The following is a 20147-nucleotide window of genomic DNA, read 5'->3' on the forward strand; positions in this document are numbered from 1 at the left end:
ATCCTCACAAACATAGGAAAAAAGTTAAGCCACTGTGTGTGATGTTAGTCTAAAACGAAGCATTTATGTGATTATATTAATTCTTCCTCTCCAGTCAAAGACCTGCCACTGCCCAGATTTGTGGTAGGAAAGAACGAGGCAGAAGCCAAGCATGCCGCCCTGTACCAGGACACGGACAGCCAGGGCTTGTACCCAGCTCCTGGTGCAGCGTTAATACCCAGACCACCAGGCAGGGGTCACCAAAACAAGAAAGGTCCCCCATCGTCTGCGTCGCTGCCTGTTCACGAGGTCGTCCAGCCTCAAGCTCCCAGCATTGAACCACAGGTCGGTCATTTGCTCAAATTCTCCTTTAAATTCTGCCAATTCTTTCCCACTGTAATCACAGCTTTTTAACAGCTGTTGTTTCCAGCCAACTGGTTAATCAGAATCAGAAATGTTTTTAATGGCCATGTACAGTTTTAAGGACAGTACAAGGAATTTGTCTTGGTAGTTGGTGCACAAAACAAACAACAAAAAAAAAAATAAAGAAAAAAAACAAAGAACAACCCAGCAACAATAATAATAATAATAATAATGATAAATATAAAGGATGAGGGATAAATAAAGGATAGATAAAGAATAAAGGATACAGATTACAGTGTGTGTGTATATATATATATATATATATATATATATATATATATATACAGTGCAGCAGATAATGTCATCATGGAGGTGGTGATCGGGTGGGCGGGGGGGGGGGTTCAGTGGGTGACTTGGGGTGTGTTCATGTGGATGGTGGCAGAGGGAAAGAAGCTGTTTTTGTGTCTGGAGGTTCTGGTCCTGATGGACCGAAACCTTCTTCCAGAAGGGAGAGATTGAAACAGTTTGTGACCGGGGTGGGAGGGGTCGGCCACAATCTTTCCAGCACGCCTCAAAATCCTGGAGGCGTACAGGTCCTGGAGGGGGGGCAGATTGCAGCCGATGACCTTCTCTGCAGAGTGGATGATGCGCTGCAGTCTGGCCTTGTCCTTGGCCGTAGCTGCAGCATACCAGATGGCGATGGAGGAGCAGAGGATGGACTGGATGATGGAGCTGTAGAAGTTCACCATCATCTTTGTTGGCAGACTGAACTTCTTCAGCTGCCGCAGGAAGTACATCCTCTGCTGAGCTTTTTTGATAAGGGAGCTGATGTTCAGCTCCCACTTGAGGTCCTGAGTGATGATGGTCCCCAGGAAGCAGAAGTACTCCACAGAGCTCACTGTAGAGTCTCCCAGGGTGAGGGGGGTGAGGGGGGCTGGGTTCTTCCTGAAGTCTGCTATCATCTCCACTGTCTTTAAAGCGTTGAGCTCCAGGTTGTTCTGGCTGCACCAGGACACCAGCCGGTCTGTCTCCCACCTGTAGTCAGACTCGTCTTCATCAGAGATGAGACCGATGATGGTCGTGCAAACTTCAGGAGTTTGACCAACTGGTGAGAGGAGGTGCAGCTGTTGGTGTACAGGGAGAAGAGCAGAGGAGAAAGAACATAGCCCTGAGGAGATCCAGTGCTGATGGTCCGGGGAGCAGAGATGGTTTTTCCCAGCTTCACGTGCTGCTTCCTGTCAGACAGGAAGTCTGTGATCCACTTGCAGGTGGAGTCTGGCGCGTTCAGCTGGGAAAGCTTGTCCTGAAGGAGAGCTGGGATTATAGTGTTGAAAGCAGAGCTGAAGTCCACAAACAGGATCCTGGCGTAGGAGCCTGGGGAGTCCAGGTGCTGGAGGATGAAGTGGAGAGCCAGGTTTACAGCATCGTCTACAGACCTGTTGGATCTATAGGCAAACTGCAGGGGGTCCAGGTGGGGGTCGGTGATGACCTTGATGTGGGAGAGCATGAGGCGTTCAAAGGACTTCATGACCACAGATGTCAGAGCGATGGGTCTGTAGTCATTAAGTCCTGTGATCCTCAGCTTTTTAGGGACAGGAACGATGGTGGAGGCCTTAAAACAGGCTGGTACGGTGCATGTCTCCAGTGAGGTGTTAAAAATGTCTGTGAACACTGGAGACAGCTGATCAGCACAGTGCTTTAGGGTGGAAGGAGAGACACAGTCCGGTCCACAAGCCTTACGGGGGTTTTGTCTCCTGAAAAGTCTATTTACATCTCTTTCTTTGATGGAGAAAGGTGTCTCTGTGGGAGGGGGGGAGGAGGGGGGAAGATAGGGGAGAGAGCCTCTGTAAGCAGCTGTGGTGAGACTGTAGCTTTGATGTGGGGGGTGAAGGTGTTGGAGTGAGGCTGGTCAGAGGTGTGAGGGGGGTTGGAGTCAGGTCTGTCTCATTGTCTGTCAAATCTACAATAGAAGTTATTCAGACTGTTGGCCAGGCAGAGGTCGTTAGCAGCAGCAGTGGCTCTGGGCTTGTAGTTTGTAGTTTGCCTGAGCCCTCTCCAGACAGAAGTCGAGTCATTCGCAGAGAACTGATGTTGTAGCTTCTCTGAGTACAAACGTTTGGCTTTTCTCACCTCCTTTCCAAACGTGTACTTTGACTCTCTGTACCTGGCTCTGTCTCCACTCCTGAAAGCGTCCTCTTTGTCTGCCCTCAGCCCTCTGAGCTTAGCTGTGAACCAGGGTTTGTCATTGTTATAACTCACCCTGGTCTTTGATGGAATGCAGCTGTCCTCACAGAAGCTGATGTAGGACGTCACAGCGTCTGTAAACTCATCCAGAGAACTGTTCGCAGACCTGAAAACATCCCAGTCAGTACAGTCCAAACACTCCTGGAGTTTCTCCACTGCTTCACTGGTCCACTGTTTAGATTCCATCACCACAGGTTTACAGAGCTTCAGCCTCTGTCTGTATGAAGCAATCAGGTGGACCATTACATGGTCCGATAGGCCCAGTGCAGCACGGGAAACGGCGTGATAAGCAGTGCTTAGTGTGGTGTAACAGTGATCCAGTGTCTTCTCCTCTCTGGTCGGACATTTAATTAATTGTCTATATTTGGGGAGCTGGTGTGAGAGGTCCCCTTTATTAAAGTCACCAAGCACAATGATAAAAGAGTCCGGGTAGGTCCGCTCCATGCACAGGATCTGGTCGGCGAGTGTGCGCTGTGCCTCGAGCACATCAGCTGACGGTGGGATGTACACACCAACCAGGATGAATGAAGCGAACTCACGGGGAGAATAGAAGGGTTTGCTGTTGATAATCAAGGATTCCAGGTGAGGAGAGCAGTGCTGGAGGATCACTGTCACGTCGTTACACCAGTTGCTGTTCACATAAAAGCAGATTCCTCCACCTTTCCTCTTCCCGGTGAGCTCCGCGTCTCGGTCCGCTCTGTGAAGTTGAAAGCCGGCCAACTGCAGCGCAGAGTCCGGTACCGCTCCACACAGCCACGTTTCCGTGAAGCACAGAACAGAAGATGAGGAGAAGTCTCTGTTTCTACCCAACAGCAGCTGGAGTTCGTCCACTTTGTTACACAGTGAGCGCACGTTAGAGAGGAATATCCCCGGTAACGGTGTGCGTCGGCCGCGCTGGCGGAGGCGCACAAGAGCACCAGCTCATTTTCCTCTCCTCCGGCGCTTCACTGCGTGAGCAAAGGTGAGCGCACCTTTGAGTAAAATGTCCAGTAAATCCACAGAGGAAGCGATGAAAGTGGGAAATAAATCTTTGGGGATTGTTGCCCTGACGTTCAAGAGCTCTTCTCTGGAATAAGAGCAGCCAGTTGCGGATTTTACGACAAAAACAAGACAAAAAAGTGCGCACCAACACACCACAGCAGCCATCCGCGGTGCCATCTTGCCGATCAAGTAGTAATGGACAGAGTACTACTGGTAAGTGTATCGAACAGATTCTCAGCTCAGTGAAAGCTGGATGGAAAGAGTGCAAATGCTGCCACAGGGCTGGAAATAAGAGATTTGAAAAATGTCCTTTTTGATATTAAGCTGTGAGTTAGCGAGCTAGCGCAAAGTCTGAGATGGTAAGAAGTGTGAGAAGCATCTATTGTGATACTGTATGATGAGCACAACATTACCGTCCCTCCTACAGTTCACATTAACCTAAGACATGTTTGTGGACTGTGGGAGGAATGAAGATTCCCCACACATGATCTAGAGAGTGCACACAGTCCTGAGAACAAGTTTAAACATCCAAAAATAACTAAAACTACTTTGACTTCCCACCATTGGTGCTGATAATATGCTGGAGCTCTGCACTGTTATCTGTGTTTTTAATGATGGTTAAAGGAATTTTCACTTCATGGGCATTAACTTTCTCTTCTTGCATTTTATTTTAAAATCAAACCATATCTATGTTTGATCATGCATTAAAGTGGCTTTTGTTAAAGCACTGATTGGGTTTAAACATGTCTTAGTTTAACTGTGGGAGGGAATCCATGACGTGTTACTCTAAAATCTGATCACAAAGACACATTTGACATCTACACAAATTGTTTATTGGCTACTTATCTTTTGTAATGAAATGTGCATTGGTGTTTGATTGTAATGGATGTCTCAGCCTGAACCTACATCGCCAGTGGTCTCCCCACATCAGTCCCCCCCGACCTCACCTGCCTCATGGAGGAAACACAAGCGGCAGCACAGCGGAGGGAATGCAGAACGACAACCAGTCGCGGCCTCAGCTGGAGCTGTGTGGACGCACTTCAGAGAACCCCAATCAGGTACGCTAGTTCAGCAGCTGTTTAAACAGTTGTCCAAGACAAAAAACGCTGTCGGTTTATTGTTTGTTTTTAACCAGTGAGGAAAACCCTATTTTTAAACTGTAGAATTTACATGTATACATAGTTGGAATATGCTGTTTGTTGGACAAAATTGTAATTGAAATATGAACAGTTTTGGCGAATGTTGAAATAAAAGCTAAACATGTAACTAAGGTCTTTGATGGAGGTAATGCAGAACAATACCAGTTGAATAACTTCTGAAGGAATTATTTTGGACAAATAAATCTTCAACTTACTTACTTACTTAATTTTGTATTAAATGGGCAGTATTGTGAAAAAAATCACTTTCATGGTTTTGCTACAGTGATAAACATTCCTTTAGCCTCATTTAGATGACCAAAGTTGAAAAAGTTCTGTTTCCTCCATCCCTCGTTATTCCACATTTTGTAAAGTCTGATGCAAATGGCCGAGTTGGATTTTTTCTCCAATAATTCGTTATAAGGTGGAAACTCCTCCTCCCGACAATCCAGGCTCCTCCTACCCCACCTAAGAATGTGAGCTCCTCCCTCTCAAACTATCTCACAAGTAAAACAAACATTGCGACGGCAGGTTGATATTACAGTTAATATCTTTACGTTCAGTATATAGATGAACAGTAGAGCACTCGCAATCGGTTTCATTTTTAGTAGCCGTTATATCGCCTTGTATTGCCTTTATGGTATGATCTGACGTGTCTGTGACCCAATGTGACACAGCAGTCGGACAAAGTGACTTTTCAGAAGACTTAAACAGGCGAGTTTGGGAAAATAAACCTCAAATACTATGTTGTTGGGGTTCTTGGAACAATTGGAGATGGGTGAAAAATAGCACAATACTGGACTTTTAAGTCAACTGAAAGAGACTAAAACAAAAAGATCTGGACTAAAACCAAGTCTAGATTAAAAGTGACCCTGATCTGTACAATATGTATGTAGCAGTTAAACCTGCATTAGGGAAATTTCAGGCGTAGGGTGGAGAGGATGAAAATGTTTTCACATTTAAACTCCACCCAGAAAAACCTGGCAGAGTATCTAAACCCTAAGCTTACAGCTGATAGACTGCCCTGGGAACTGATTAATGTGTGAAAAACAAGTCACATGAAATTGTTTAGAGGAGATGCGTTTCCACTTTCCAACTTACCAAGGAGAAGGGAGGAGATTACAAAATATAACTAGCTTTTTGCATCTGAAGGCTGCTGCGCACAGAGCAAGGGAACTAACCATCAAACGCAACTGGGTAACATTGAAGTTTTATACATAAGCCTGACATTACGCTGTCATTATCTGTCATTAGCATGAATAAGGAGTCATGAAGGCTGTCATTAAGTGTTGTTCGCTAAATTATGACACCATTCGCTAAATTTTCACACCTTTGGAGCTATGTTGGAGTTGGAAGGATCTAGTAGGGTCAGGGTTTGGGTTGGTAGGGTTAATGTTAGGGTAAAGAAGGGTAGTAACACAAATTTATGTGTAGGGCTGTAGTCAACCAAGGAAATGGTTGGTCGACCAAGACTATGGCACACGTAGCGATTAGTTGACCAAAAAAAGAAAAACAGAGAATGAATGAGCAGGTGCAGAGGAGGATGAGGAGAAAGAACAGATATTTTGTTTTGGCTTATTGTGCTGCCGATTTGCTTTTAAACACAGACCATTTATTTAATGAACCTTATTCAAGCTTTGACCAGAACCCGACAAAGCAAAAGTGAAACCTACAGGTCCGACAGACATTAGGTATTTATATCCGTGCCCGACCTTTTTTTCCCTCATACAAATGACATATTTACGTTTGTTTTAGTGGTAAGCATTGCTTTTATTAATAAACAGCTGTTATTGTCAACATCTGATCAGCGCACAGGGAAACAAACGCACGTCAAACACTGGTGCGGCGCCAGAGACATTAGTATATCCAGTAACATAATCCGCGTATCAAATATAAGGGGAATCCATGTTATTGTGCAGAAAAAGGATTGATTTAATAGTGGATGTTTGTGCTTCAAGCCTGTCTTAATTCGTTGCCTTTCTGCTCTGATCTGCTCTGAGGACAGCGCACTGCGCTGACAGCATTGACCAATTAGTTGACTAAATGACCAAAGTTGGCAGCCCTACTCATGTGCTAGTATATTATTTTTCTTTACTAGTTTGGTCTACTCGCACACTAGTGTGCCAAAAACCTTTACCAAACAAAATGCTTGTTTAATTACTAGTAAACTCAAAATCTCAGTAGTAGTACTAGTAGACTGTTTTTAGTCTACTAGTAGTACTAGTACAACAAAAAAATAACCTAACCTAATGCAAATGTAATAGGAGCGATTATAACCAAACCCAGCTCTCTGGTTGGTTGTGATATTTTCAACAGCCAATGGCAAGCCAGAATTTGCTTTTCCCTGCCCCCTTATTACCCTATAAGGCTTTCTAGTGAGACTTATCACTAGTAAGGTGTACTCGCACACTGGATGTATTCCAAATGTGAGCAGCAGTAACACTTAACTGTGGTTGATATCACATTTATGTTCAAACGGTTTTCCCTACAAGGTGTTGACATATGGAGGTTAGTCAGTGTTGATGGCGATACTTCCGGGTTTCTGCAGTGTGTACACACTGTCAGTGATGTGTACACACTGTCAGTGATGTTTGCATGAAAAACTGCAGTTACTCATTAAAGCAGCACAGTGAACACCAGCTGACCCTGGGCTGAGCGAGTCAGCGCAGATTAAAGGTTGAAATGAGCTTCTCAGGGTTGGATTTGTTCAGTAAATGTGATTATTTCCTCTTTCTTTCTATTCTTTTTTTTTTTTATTTATTTATTGTAAATCTCAGTACCTGTGACTGGTGATGGCATGTGGTCATCACACTCCCCTCCTCCTCCCAGTCAGGAGAGTTGGGTCAGCTTTACGGCAGACACGCCGCCTTCCAGTACGCTCCCTGCAATGCACCCGTCCTCAGTCCAGGTAGGAACACGTTCACAACAATTCTCGACTGTCAGCGCTGTGTTATTTTAGTGACTTCCTTATGCTTGTGTTTACATTTTAAAACCCTCTCCTCATGCGTGTCACCCGCAGGAAAGCACAACAATACGAACTCTGGCCTCTGCTGCAACAACCAATGAGATCCAGCGACAGTCGAGTGCGTACGACGACCCGTGGAAGATCACAGACGAGCAGAGGCAGTATTACATCAACCAGTTTAAAACCATTCAGCCGGACCTCACTGGTTTCATTCCTGGTGAAAAATGAAAAACAAACACTATGCAAAACTGGGAACCTAACACTAGTTTTTAACTCTTCCTTTTTATCTTCTTCCTGTGTTTCAGGCTCTGCGGCGAAAGAGTTCTTTACCAAATCAAAGCTTCCCATTTTAGAATTGTCACATATTTGGTAAGTCCCTGCATTGGGTTGGCGTATGCTGGCTGTGTGCGATTTGAAAATTTAGTTTAACAAATGTAGGTCAGAGCAGGATGCAGTATCTAATCCTATTAAGCCAATTATATTGTAATGTAATGATCACTGATTGTCCCACTGTCATAACCACTGATAGTATGTAGATAATTTATCAACACACTTCAAATAAACATAAGCTACTTTGTTTATTGACATTTGTTTTTTGAAAGACAGACCACTAAAAGTTCTCTGTATTCTGAAACATTAAAATGTTACAATTTATGCCTTTATATTTTGTATGGACATTAGTGCATTCATGTTGTTAAACTGCGTTAAAAAAAAGGCTGTTCTGTCGTAGATCACAGTAAGTTAATTTCTACATTTGATTACATTACATTAAACGGCCTGCTGGCATTAGATGAAGTAGTTTTTTTCTTTTATCTAGTTCTGCTTGTATTCTAGCTGCTGGTTGGAGCAGCTCACTTCCTGTATATCACATTAGAAGAAATATCAATGTGCATTTGTCTGTTTGGTTATAACTGACCCCGTCGTTGTGCCTGAAGGGAGCTCTCAGACTTTGACAAAGACGGAGCGCTGACCCTGGATGAGTTCTGCGCTGCTTTTCACCTGGTGGTGGCCCGAAAGAATGGCTACGACCTCCCCGAGAAGCTGCCTGAGAGCCTCATGCCAAAGCTGATAGACCTGGATGATTCAGCAGGTACAGCCACGCAAACACGCACACTCCTAAAACATACTTTTATAGATGTATGTGGTTACTTTTTTTTAATAATTTAAAATAATTTAAGAACATATCAGAATCTGTTATAGAAGCAAATGTTAAACTTTTTTTTGAAAAATGTAATGTAATGTTGATAAACATACCACTTGTTTTTGATAAAGGTTCTTGAATTACAGTTAGTTACTCTTTACTTGTTCTCACAAGTTAAAAAAAATAAATAAATTGTATTTCATACCATTTTAATCCATGTACCCTTTGTTCTTTGGTTATTCCACTTTAAAACCAAATCAAAATAACAAACGGTGTGGTTAAAACTTAAAACCAAAACAGAAATACAGAAAAATCAAAAACTAGACAAGCAGCATTTTTCTGTTTGAACATTAAATCTTGCTTGGTTTGTGTGATATTTCGATATTTACGGGGAACTAGGACGAGAGCTTCATGTTTTAATCTCACCACACAGAGGGGACCCACAGTTGGGGGCAAATTTGAATCCCTGACAAAAAAATGAGCAACGCATAACTGATAAATTGGTGAATCGAAATGTTATTGATACATGAAAAAAAAAAAATGTTATGTAAAACATGCACATAATGTGATGAACCAGAGGTGGTGTAATGAGTTTACTGGTGCTCCTCGTTTCTTGTGAGTTGTGTGTTGACGGCTGCTGTGAATGGCTAGCGGTATCTTAACATACAAAAAATATATTTTTACTGCCCTCAAAAAAGCTGTTATTGTTTTTGCAAGTGTCAAATTGTAGAAGCTGTAACGTCTATTCCTCACACCAGCCTCACAGTCGATAGTCAATCACAAGTCCGCCCCTGTCTGTGGGTCAGTCTGTGTGGTGAGCTTAAAACATGAAGCTGTTGTCCATAGTTTCCCCGTAAATATCCTCATATCACAAAACGGAAGATTTAATTTTAAAACCGAAAAACGCTGCTTGTCTGGTTTTTGATTTCTCTGTTTTTCTGTTTGGGTTTTAAGTCAGTAAAACCAAATAACCACACTGTTTATTTGCTATTTTGATTTGGTTTTAAAACGGAATAACCAAAGAACGAAGGGTACACGGATGAATTTTTTACTGGTAAAGGTGAAATTTGTAATTATTGATATTGCAATGCACCTGTGTTAATTGCATGTCTTTTCATGTTGTTCAGAAGTCCCTGAGCCGGCGGCTGATGTTGGATTCTCCTCGTCGCCGGTGGAGGTCACGACCAACAAGTCGCCCTCCATGCCTTCACTGAACCAGGCCTGGCCTGAAATGAACCAGAGCAACGAGGTAACACACACACACACGTCTTGTTTGCAGTTGCTGTGTTTGCATTAGAGAGTTGATTATTTGCTTAGCGTGAACCCATTGATGTTGCACCTTTGTCTTCCATCCGCCATGATTTAATTTATTTTCCACCTCATTTTCCTGCTCATCATTGAACATAATTACTGATAGAGGAGCACTGACCTCTATCAGCGACGTCTGTCTGCACACCAACCACGACAGAGGCTGGGATGATGATGTAATTGTGTGATGTCACTGCACTGGCTGACTGACATGTTTTTTTTTTTTCTCGCTGTCTGTTTGTGTGTTTGTCTGTGTGTCTGTCTCCTGCAGCAGTGGGAGACGTTTAGTGAGCGCTCCTCCAGCTCACAAACTCTGACCCAATTTGACTCTAACATTGCACCAGCTGACCCTGTAAGTCAAATCACTTAGTGTGCATGATTTCACATTAATGTGCGCACATTAACCCTGTTTCTCTTTCTCTCTCTGTCTGTGTGCTGGCTTAGCTTTTATTGGGCATCACAAGCATGTTTGCAGATTGTAGGACTGATATGGGCAACTGGCGGCTCTGTGGCCACATGTGGCCATCAGTCTAATTTTTTGCGCCCCCCCCAAAGCAAATTCCCAAAATTATAATTTAAGAAGTTTGAAGGAATACGAAGCCCAACATTATACACAAAGAACACAGAAAATTAAAAAAAAATACACAAAATGACTCATAAAACATAAAATGACAACAAAGACGGACACAACAACCACTTAAACAAGCAAAATGACTACTAAAGCACACAAAACAATAACACACTACAAAATATCTGCAAACACTCACAAACTGGTAACAAAATGATACAAAATGATAGAAAAATACAGAAAACAACAACAAAAATACAGAAAGTGACCCCAAACACACACATAATGACTAAAAACTGACAAAACATCAAAACCACAGAGACAAAACTCCTTTTCCCCCTGTATTATTGTTTAGATTGGTCATTATTCTGAATGCTGACACGAATATTGATCATGTTACCCTCTGATCAGATTCAGTCACATTTTAAGGCAAGTATTTTAGGGCAGTGTGAAATTCATAATAGTACCTTTGGCATGTGCAATAATGAGCATTTTTGTGAATTAGATACGCCATATTTGAAGTTGTTGTTTTAACTGTGATAGCTATATATACTTTATAAGTATTTGTATGACTGCAATAATCTTTTGAATATGTTTACTTAAATGTCCATGAACACGTATTGTCCGTTTTTATGAATAAATAAATTACAATTTAAATTAGACAAATACCCTTGATTTTTTTTTTTTAACCCTCAGCATTAATTAACAAAAAAAACTGGAGGAAAAAATATTACAAGCTTAATTTTTATGGGTCGATCAGGGGAAAAGGTGTACGAGTCAAAGATGAGCTGGTGAGGTACTAAAATATTATTTTCCCACAAAACAGCTTAAATATAATTGAGCCACTGCTTTCAGCTCATCAAAACAATATTGAGTCAGAAAGATTTCAAATAATTGATTTACAAACGTGTGAAAAATTTGGGGCTAATTTTATCTCCAAACATTATATGTTCATTATGTAGAAGCTTTCAGTCATTCCTAATCATCCCTGTTCTATCTGTGTGCCCCCCTCCCAGGACACAGCCATTGTCCATCCAGTTCCCATCCGAATGACGCCCAGTAAGATCCACATGCAGGAGATGGAGCTGAAGAGGACGGGCAGCGGTGAGACACTAATGGCTTCTTTCATTCCTCACAGCTCGCCTTATGTCGGTGCTTTATGTTCAACTAGAAACCACTTAAAGGTGGCCGATGTTCATCTGAATGTCAAGCAGTACGAGAAGCCTATACAGCTGCCTTTGAGCATGTGAAGAGATAATCAGACTTTAGTCTCTTTTCATTAGCATGTCAAAACAATAAGATGTGACTGTTGAGTCAGTGTGAGGGCTTTAGGGCATCAAACATACTCAGACATTGTTTTAATCATAAACATGCTAAGATTATGAGCAGGTTCTGCAGTGAGATGTCTTTGATTGCAGCAGTTTCACTTGTTTTGTTGAATCTTCAGAGCACAATCACCCCACCAGTCCTCTGCTGGCAAAACCTCCAGAACTGCCCGAAGAAACCGCCATCAAGTTTGTTGCCGCAAACACAGTGGGTTAGTAAAATGTCTCTCATTTGAAAACTCAGTGCAAGCTTTGACAAATACACAAATGGATGCAGGACAAAGAAAAACACATTTCATGAATATGTTAGTTTTGCCGTCCAATAAACCAATGTGCATGTGTTGCTAATCAGGAAATTCACACCATCGGCGACTGTGGGCGTGGTTGTCGTCCCTGGGGGCGCTGCTCTCGGTGCTGCTTCCGTTCCGGGTCCTTCTAGCCTGGGGTCCGGACCCTGCTGGCTCTGGGCCCACCGGCGGGCGCCCGCCGGCTGCCCGTTCCGCGCGGCTCTGGCCGTCTGCTGGGCGGGGACCTTGGCTCCTCTGCTGGGGTCTCGGCCGGGGGGCTCTCTGGGCCCTTCCCTCGGGGGGTCGGGTGCTTGGGTGTGGGTGGGTGGGGGGGGCTGGATGCTGGCGGGGGGCCTTGGGGTTGGGGGTTGGGGTCGGTGGGGGGATGCGCTGGGTGCTCGGCTGCTTGGGGCTTCCTCGGGTGTGTGTGTGGGGGGCGGTGGCTGCCTCTCGGCCTGGGATCTTGGGGGCATCTGGGGGGTTGCTCGGCCGCGGGGGGGTTGCCTGGGGCTCCCTGGCCTCCGCTCTTTCTGCTGGCCTGGCTGCATCTGCGGGCCCAGGGCAGTTCCTGGGCTTGCAGTAGCGTTTTTTTTTTTTTTTTTGCACATACTGGTCTACGATGCACTGGCACGCCTTGGGATGTGGATGAAACTCATACTGGGCTTAACCTTAGACACGTTAATCCCAAATACCTGCTTTAGGTACTACCATTCACTCATTCCCCTTGTTCACAGCCACCACCATTGTAGCTAAGCTTCACACTTGTCACCATACTGGCTGGATTACACAACATAATAAGCACAATATATTCTACAACCTCACATCTCACCCTCACTGCAAAACAGTCTATTCTTCCCCACCTTTTCTATTTCCTGCCTTGAGTCTCTCCTCCCTGCTCCCTTTCCCCTCCCCTTCCCCCTCCCCCTCCACTTAGGTGTAACACTGCCCTCCCTTTTTATATCCTCCCTATAATAAAAGATTTCTTACCTTTCCTTAGGGAGGGCTGGTGATGGTCACAATTAAGCAATAAAATAAATCAATGTATTTTATTGAAATAACAAAATTTGCATTGCTGTCTCATAATGATTGCACTTCCTGTGGTGTTGACCTTTGACAGCATGTGCAGACAAGTAAAAAAAAAAAGGAAATTCACACCAACTTGCAGAATATTCACTCAGATTTGTACGTTTCATGTTTGATTTTATTAAAGGAAATGGCCATGGTTGCGGTTTTTTCAAAATAAAAGCCATTGGACAATAAATAGAGGAAACGGTTGATACCAGGCGGTTCTTACAAAGTCTTTATTATGTAGTCATAAAATGCCACAGTTTTCCTTAGACATCTACATCAGTAGTTATTTGTGACACACGTAGAGGTTTTTTTTTCCTTCAAAATTTTCAAAATTCTGTTTCAGGGTTTACCCATTTCTGCACCATGTTTTCATCATGTTTCATAATTTTTCCTTGTTTTGAAATTGTACCAGACATACTAAATAAGGTGAATAGAATCAACCATTTGTATTAATATCACATTATATATGCTTCAGATAATTTATACAAACTGGGATGGCTATGCTGTTAGACCCTCAGCCAGTGTGTAACATGTCACACTTTCTAGACATTCAGTCATTAGTTTTCCAGTAAAGAATAGCGTGTATATGCGTGATATTGTCCCAAAACAGTCAGGTGCCATGTTGGGGCCTGATTTTAAATAAAGAAAGAGTCAATATTTGTAAAGGATTAGTTGCTGTTGTATCTGAGTAAATGTAGAGTTCAGTGTTAGTCGTTCCATTGTGTTTGGAGCTGCTAAGCTTTGTGTCCTTTGTGAAGGTGAAGGCTACAGCAGTTCAGATTCCTTCACATCAGACCAGGAGCCAATCACTCGTCAAAGGTTGGTAACCCTGTTCTCTCCTCGCTGCTCTGAAGAAACAACTAAACGTTATCCTCTTATCCTCACCTGTGTGCGCAGGTCTCAGTCAGGTACATCTCCTGAGGCTCTGAAGGTTGTGGCCCCACCCCCTCCTCCACCTCGTCCACACCCCTCGCACTCTCGTTCCTCGTCTTTAGACATGAATCGCACCTTTGCCGCCACATCAGCCTCTGGACAACCACAAGCGTCCGCTATTGCCTATCCCCCTGCTGTGCCTCCTCGACCACTACCCACACAGGTAGGAGGAAACCAACTCTAGCCTTGTTTTCTATCTAAAAGGACCTTCCCTTGATTCTGCGTCTCCTCTCCTCCTTGCAGACATCCGTACCGCTCAGCGGACATCGAGTGGAGGCGGAGGGCGTAGCAGGAAGTGGGGCAGGGCTTACCACCACCTCCCCACAGCAGATCCCTCAGCAGCCCAACTTTGCAGACTTCAGTCAGTTTAAGGCCTTTGCAGCGTCGGAGCAGCCGGTCAGTCTGCAGGAGGGGGACAAACACAGCGAGGGGGGACAGGTAGCTGCTGCTGTTACACCATCATTTTTAATCAGATAAACACATAGTGGAGGCCTCATAGATCAATAAATCCAAGATCATTTGGTTCTAGTATTGCATTGTGGGATGTGGAGTCCAGTAGACGGATACATAGTGGGACTGTGCCATCCACTGTTGGGGTCAATTATTATTATTATAATTAATTACAATTATGATGTAATTATAATTGTAGTTGTATCTGTTGGTGTTGTCATCATAGTTAATTTGTAATTGAGTTTAGATAATTGACATTGTATTTTCTGAGATAAGGCATAAAAACAGAAAAAAATGGCAGGGGGGAGGATTTCAGGGGGAAAAATAATAATTGTATTTGGGAAAAAAAGCCGGTCACCATAATCATATTTGAGTTTTAATTGAACATGGATAATTTAAGACGTAATTGTAATTGAAAAATATAGTTGACCCCAACCCTGGTGCTATCTAAGTAATCTCACGATTCAAGTTGATTATATTTCAGGGTGATACGATTCGATTTTCACGATCTTTGATGCGTATTTTTTCCCCCTCACTTTGTGGCTGCTTTATACGTTTATGAACGTATGAGGCTGTATGTGTCAGTGTATATTAATTAAAGTAACCAAACAAATGTATCTCCATTATCTTTTATTTATCAAATAACCAAATCCAACAGTAATCATATTACAAAAGAAAAATATGAGCTTTTTCTGCTTTTTCAATCTGATCGAACACAAAATATAATTTATTCAGTAATAATTAATAAAAACTCCAAAACAAACTCCTTAATGAGCAGCATAAATCCCACAAGAACTAAACACTTTGCAGCTTCTAAAACATACGGTATAAGACCAACAATATCAGTTCTCATAACACTCGTGGAATTTTGGAGTTTTTAAATTAAAAGTGGGTGAATAAAGTAACAAAATGAATTATGAAATCATGCCAGGGACTGTAAATCCATAGGCAAATGTGCAGCTACTCATCATTATTGTTGTCATCATGCCTAAGATTTTAAACTTTCAAGTTTTTGTGTAAGAAAAGGAACAGTGTTTGTGTTCCTGTCATTTAGTTATTATGAAAAACAATAGTTTTTTGAACATTTATGAATCGTCACGTGTTGCATCACGCTTAATCAAACAATCGATGTATTAACACACTTCTAATGCATAGAAGTGTTTTTACATCATTCTCGCTGTGGTTTCTTCACCAAACATGGAGGACAGTTATTCACTAAACACCATTTTTGTTCCTTTTTTTTTTTTTAACCAGTATCCCCTGTGATATCACCTCACTATGTTAGACATTCAATTTTGGCAGGATTTAAATGTTTCCGTGTAAACACCAAAATAAACATTCTTTATTGTTTTGCCAAAACTTTCAGTCTGTTAAAAAACAACTGAAATGTGTTGGGAAGACACTTTGTCAGACTTTTGGGGGGAAACGAAATAAATCACTCTAATGCTGCGTTCACAACGGATGCATCACGAAATGTCCGTGCGACCAGGTTACATACAAAGTCAGTGAATAGATGTGTCCCAGAGGCAAAATCTTTCCTGTGCAGCGGTGCGGTCCGATCTGCGCATCAAGAGCGTTGGCCATGCTAGCGCTCCCGATTTTTCGTCATGTTCTCACATTTGCAAGAGTTGAAAATATTGAACTCCTGCGTCTGTTTCGCATGACGAAAGCCAATCAGAGTCTTTGTTGACAATGACGTCAGGCCATCAAAACGGACACTGGTCTGTTCACCCATTCAGCCATGGAGTAGAAGCTGTGTGTGACCACCTGGAGCTGTATGACAGCCTTTATAACCAGGACCGGACTAGGAAGGATTTGGCGAGGAGGAAAATCAGTGAGGAGGTGGTAGTAGCAGGTAAAAGTTCTCTCTGTAGTTTTCATCTTTGAAAGAAAGTACTGAGCTAGGATAGCATTAGCTGCTAATCACACCGGCTTTTTTCACTGGTGGTTTATGTTTATGAGAGGAGAAAAAGGAGCGCAGCTCCTTGCTTCAGCAGGCAGTGAAACTCACCGAGTTGGATGTGTCGCTGGTGGGCAGTGCTTCGCTTCAAATGCGCATATGAAACGAATGGGGACATTTTTTTATCCTGCGGAACATTTTGTGCGGCAGACATGTCCGGTGCCACAGAAGATGCATTTGGTGTGAATGCAGCATAAGAATGAAGTAAAATACTTCTATGCATCTTTTTACAGGACTCCACATCCCACAATGCAGTGAGTGAAGCTTTTCTGACAATGTCAATAGAAGAAGAGTTTACAGTGGAGATGAAAACAAACTTTCATCCTTTTCCATCTTTTTTCCCAGCCACTGTTCTTTGATTTATTGATCTAAGGCTTACCCAATGTTTATCTGATAAAAACATCTTTGTCTCCAGCAGCTTTAAACATTTGATCTCTCTACAGCTTGTGGTGGTTGATTTGTGTGCGCAGGGTGAGAAGTCATTAGAGGTCGCTGCTCCTCTAAGATCAGTGAAGAGTGATGGCCCAGCAGATGAGCGACCTGCAGCCTCAGTCAGCTCCGTACGTCAAACGAGCATTACATCTAGTGACATCACTTTACCTTCTTTTGTCTGATTTTTTTTTTTTTTTTTTTACTTCTATTTTTCCCAATAGTGCAAAGTCTCATCTGGCCCTCTGGCTCCACCGCCTAAACCTATTCGTCGGAGGTTGAAGTCTGAAGACGAGCTCCGCCCTGAGGACGAGCAGCACGGCCCGCAGAAGTCAAATGTCACCGCCGCCGTTCTCGCTGCTCAGCCCTCAATCCCCAGGTAGGAAGTCTGCACCAGTCAAGGAAAAACAGCGTGAAACTTTCACTCCAGATGTGTAACTTAACGCTTAAATGATTTTACGTGTGTCCAGGTCAGTCGGAAAAGACAAGAAAGCGATTCAAGCTTCGATTAGAAGGAATAAGGAGACGAATACAGTCTTGGCGCGACTTAACAGTGAATTACAGCAACAGCTGAAGGTTGGAAGAAACTACCCTTTTTCCTTGTTTATCCATTTAATTTAGAAAGAATATTAAAAATACATAAATATATTAACTTGGGATGTCCCGATACAACTTTTTCATTTTTGATATGATACCGATATTGCATCCTTGTGTATCGGTCGATGTCGATATTGAATCAATATCAGCATGAGTTATATATACTTTTATTACTTTTTTTTTTCTTTAATAAAAAAATTATAATTACTTAATTTATAATGTGGAAAATTGGAAAATGCTTGATAAAGTGATGTTACTCAAACAGAGAACAATAGTCAGTAACAGTAGGTATGAGAAAAACTGACCCATTTATTGTTAACCAATTGGTTACATACATTTTAACCTTCAACATAACATGTACAGTATTCTACAATTGAATAAAATAAACAAAAAATTGGATCGGGACACCCCTAATATTAACTCTGTTAGAATGACCATAAAGGTTGTGGCACTAAGCGGTTTTAATGTAAATATAGTAAATCTTCCCAGGACTAAAGATGCTGCTCATTTAACCAAACCCCAAAACCTGAATGTGTTGAAAACAAACATATTAAGTATGAAGTTGTGTTGTTTATTGATATTTGTTCAACTTTTCACATTTTAGTGAAAGTACTTCAATTCGGGGTCTTTTAATGTAAAAATGTAGTGACTGCCCTTCATGGGTTAAATGTCCTATTGGCTGAGAATGGAGATTTGTGATGTTTTTGTGGCTTTTTATGTCAAGAACCGCCACTGTTAGCCCTGCCCTTCCTATAGCAACTCGCGACTGTGGACTCTATATATCGGTATAGTGAGTATTTAGTAGCTCCATAGCATAGATTATTCTTTGGAGATTTTATTGTATAGACTGGGCGTGTCTTAACTGCTCCAGGAACTCCGCCCATAATCGAGGTATTATTTGAATTTCCAACCTAGATGCACATCAGCCTAATCCTCAGGGTTTAGTTAACTCTTTAATGATCTAAGAGATTATTAAAGAGTTAACTAAACCCTGAGTGTTCCTCAAATGGAGGTACGAGATGGCACTACAGTGGGTTCTTGAGAGATTGGAAAACTAACGAATGAAACCACTAGAAAATATGATTCATTATCATAATAATGATGGAAATGATCTTGATTAGAATGATCAATGGACTTGATTTATGTAGTGCTTTACCCCCATCGAAGAAGTCTTCTCATTCACACACCAATTGGACTGAACTGCCATGCAATCAACCATTGGGAGAAACTTAGGGTTCAGTGTCCTTAGGCAAGACAATACAAGGGTCAGTGTTGGTCCCACACCAGGCAGGAGATGGCCATAAATGATAAAAACTATAGAAATAAATGTATTCAGGATGCACTAAATACTGTTTCATTCTACTTATTTACAAAGTGAGTTTCATTAATTCCATTGATGTGCTCTATAGTTGTTTTTTCATGGTATTCTGAGCAAAGTGTAGCTGAACAAAGGGGGTACCTGGATTCAGAAAAAAGAGATAGGGGACTAGAACCAAAAAAGTTGGAAAACCACTGTCTTAAAGAAATTAACATGTTTTTCTTTCTTTCTATTCTAGGTCATTTGTTCCATGTCATTTTAATAAATTTTTGGGAAATCCCATGCAAAGAATTCAGGATTTTTTTATTTTTTTTTTACTAATTGTTCCTTTGTTAAATTGGCATACTGTAAATTATTATGTTACAATTAAAAAACTAATAAACTAAAAATGATAAGACACAAAGGCAAGTTACAATGGCCTCATGTAAAGGATTTTCAATATTCGTGAGTGGTGAAATAACCCAAAGTTGGGGTCCAAACTCAAAATGAAGAAGTTGCATTAAGAAAATGTGTTCTATTTCATCCCTGCTTTAAGCACTGAACATTTCCCTTCGCGACGGCAGCTGTGTGCACAATATTCCAGCAAACTGCGCGCGAGAAGAAAAAAAGGGAAGTGCCCTGGAGTGATACCTGAAGATATAAACTTCCTCCGGGTCATCCAGGGGTCACGGGTGACATTGTTGGTATACATACTCGCACTGCGCATGCGCAAAGTGGAATATTCAGTGCTTAAAGCACCGCCTCTGGCAGTCATTCAGGATTCATAGAACCATAGTTACATTCGTAACTCTTCGTTTTATATCCCAAGAACGAGTCATCTTTATACTATAAATTAAAACAGAGATTTTTTATCTTATATTCCCACATGCAGTTATAGGCCAATGAAAATAACAATAAAAAAAATAATTTTTCAGGTTTCAAGAGACTGTCACCCAAAAGCTAATGCATATACTGTATCTGACTAATCATTAGTGATGTGAGCAGTCTACGTACTGTACATACAGTATCTCAAAGTAAAGTGTACCTATTGAAAAATCACGGAATAATTGTGAATTGACATGGAATTGATATTTGGTGTATTAAAGAGAAATG

At 42.0% G+C, this 20147-nt stretch overlaps 1 protein-coding gene across 4 annotated transcripts in view; it reads left to right on the forward strand.

Moving 5' to 3' along the window:
* Nucleotides 1-20147, forward strand: part of reps1 (RALBP1 associated Eps domain containing 1) — a 29792-nt gene that overhangs the window by 7387 nt on the left and 2258 nt on the right. Inside the window, exons 3-18 of one of the 4 annotated variants that reach the window (XM_028439916.1) lie at nt 95-324; nt 4463-4625; nt 7481-7611; nt 7723-7885; nt 7974-8037; nt 8604-8758; nt 9937-10058; nt 10389-10469; nt 11702-11789; nt 12133-12222; nt 14127-14187; nt 14266-14464; nt 14545-14739; nt 17155-17271; nt 17365-17519; nt 17611-17716. In XM_028439916.1, the coding sequence (XP_028295717.1) occupies nt 95-324; nt 4463-4625; nt 7481-7611; nt 7723-7885; nt 7974-8037; nt 8604-8758; nt 9937-10058; nt 10389-10469; nt 11702-11789; nt 12133-12222; nt 14127-14187; nt 14266-14464; nt 14545-14739; nt 17155-17271; nt 17365-17519; nt 17611-17716 (2120 nt within the window). The remainder of the gene's footprint in view (nt 1-94; nt 325-4462; nt 4626-7480; nt 7612-7722; nt 7886-7973; nt 8038-8603; nt 8759-9936; nt 10059-10388; nt 10470-11701; nt 11790-12132; nt 12223-14126; nt 14188-14265; nt 14465-14544; nt 14740-17154; nt 17272-17364; nt 17520-17610; nt 17717-20147) is intronic. The other 3 variants (XM_028439917.1, XM_028439918.1, XM_028439919.1) reach the window with 3 other exon arrangements.

The sequence above is a fragment of the Gouania willdenowi genome, chromosome 24 (genome assembly GCF_900634775.1).
Source record: "Gouania willdenowi chromosome 24, fGouWil2.1, whole genome shotgun sequence".
Classification (NCBI taxonomy): Eukaryota; Metazoa; Chordata; class Actinopteri; order Blenniiformes; family Gobiesocidae; genus Gouania; species Gouania willdenowi.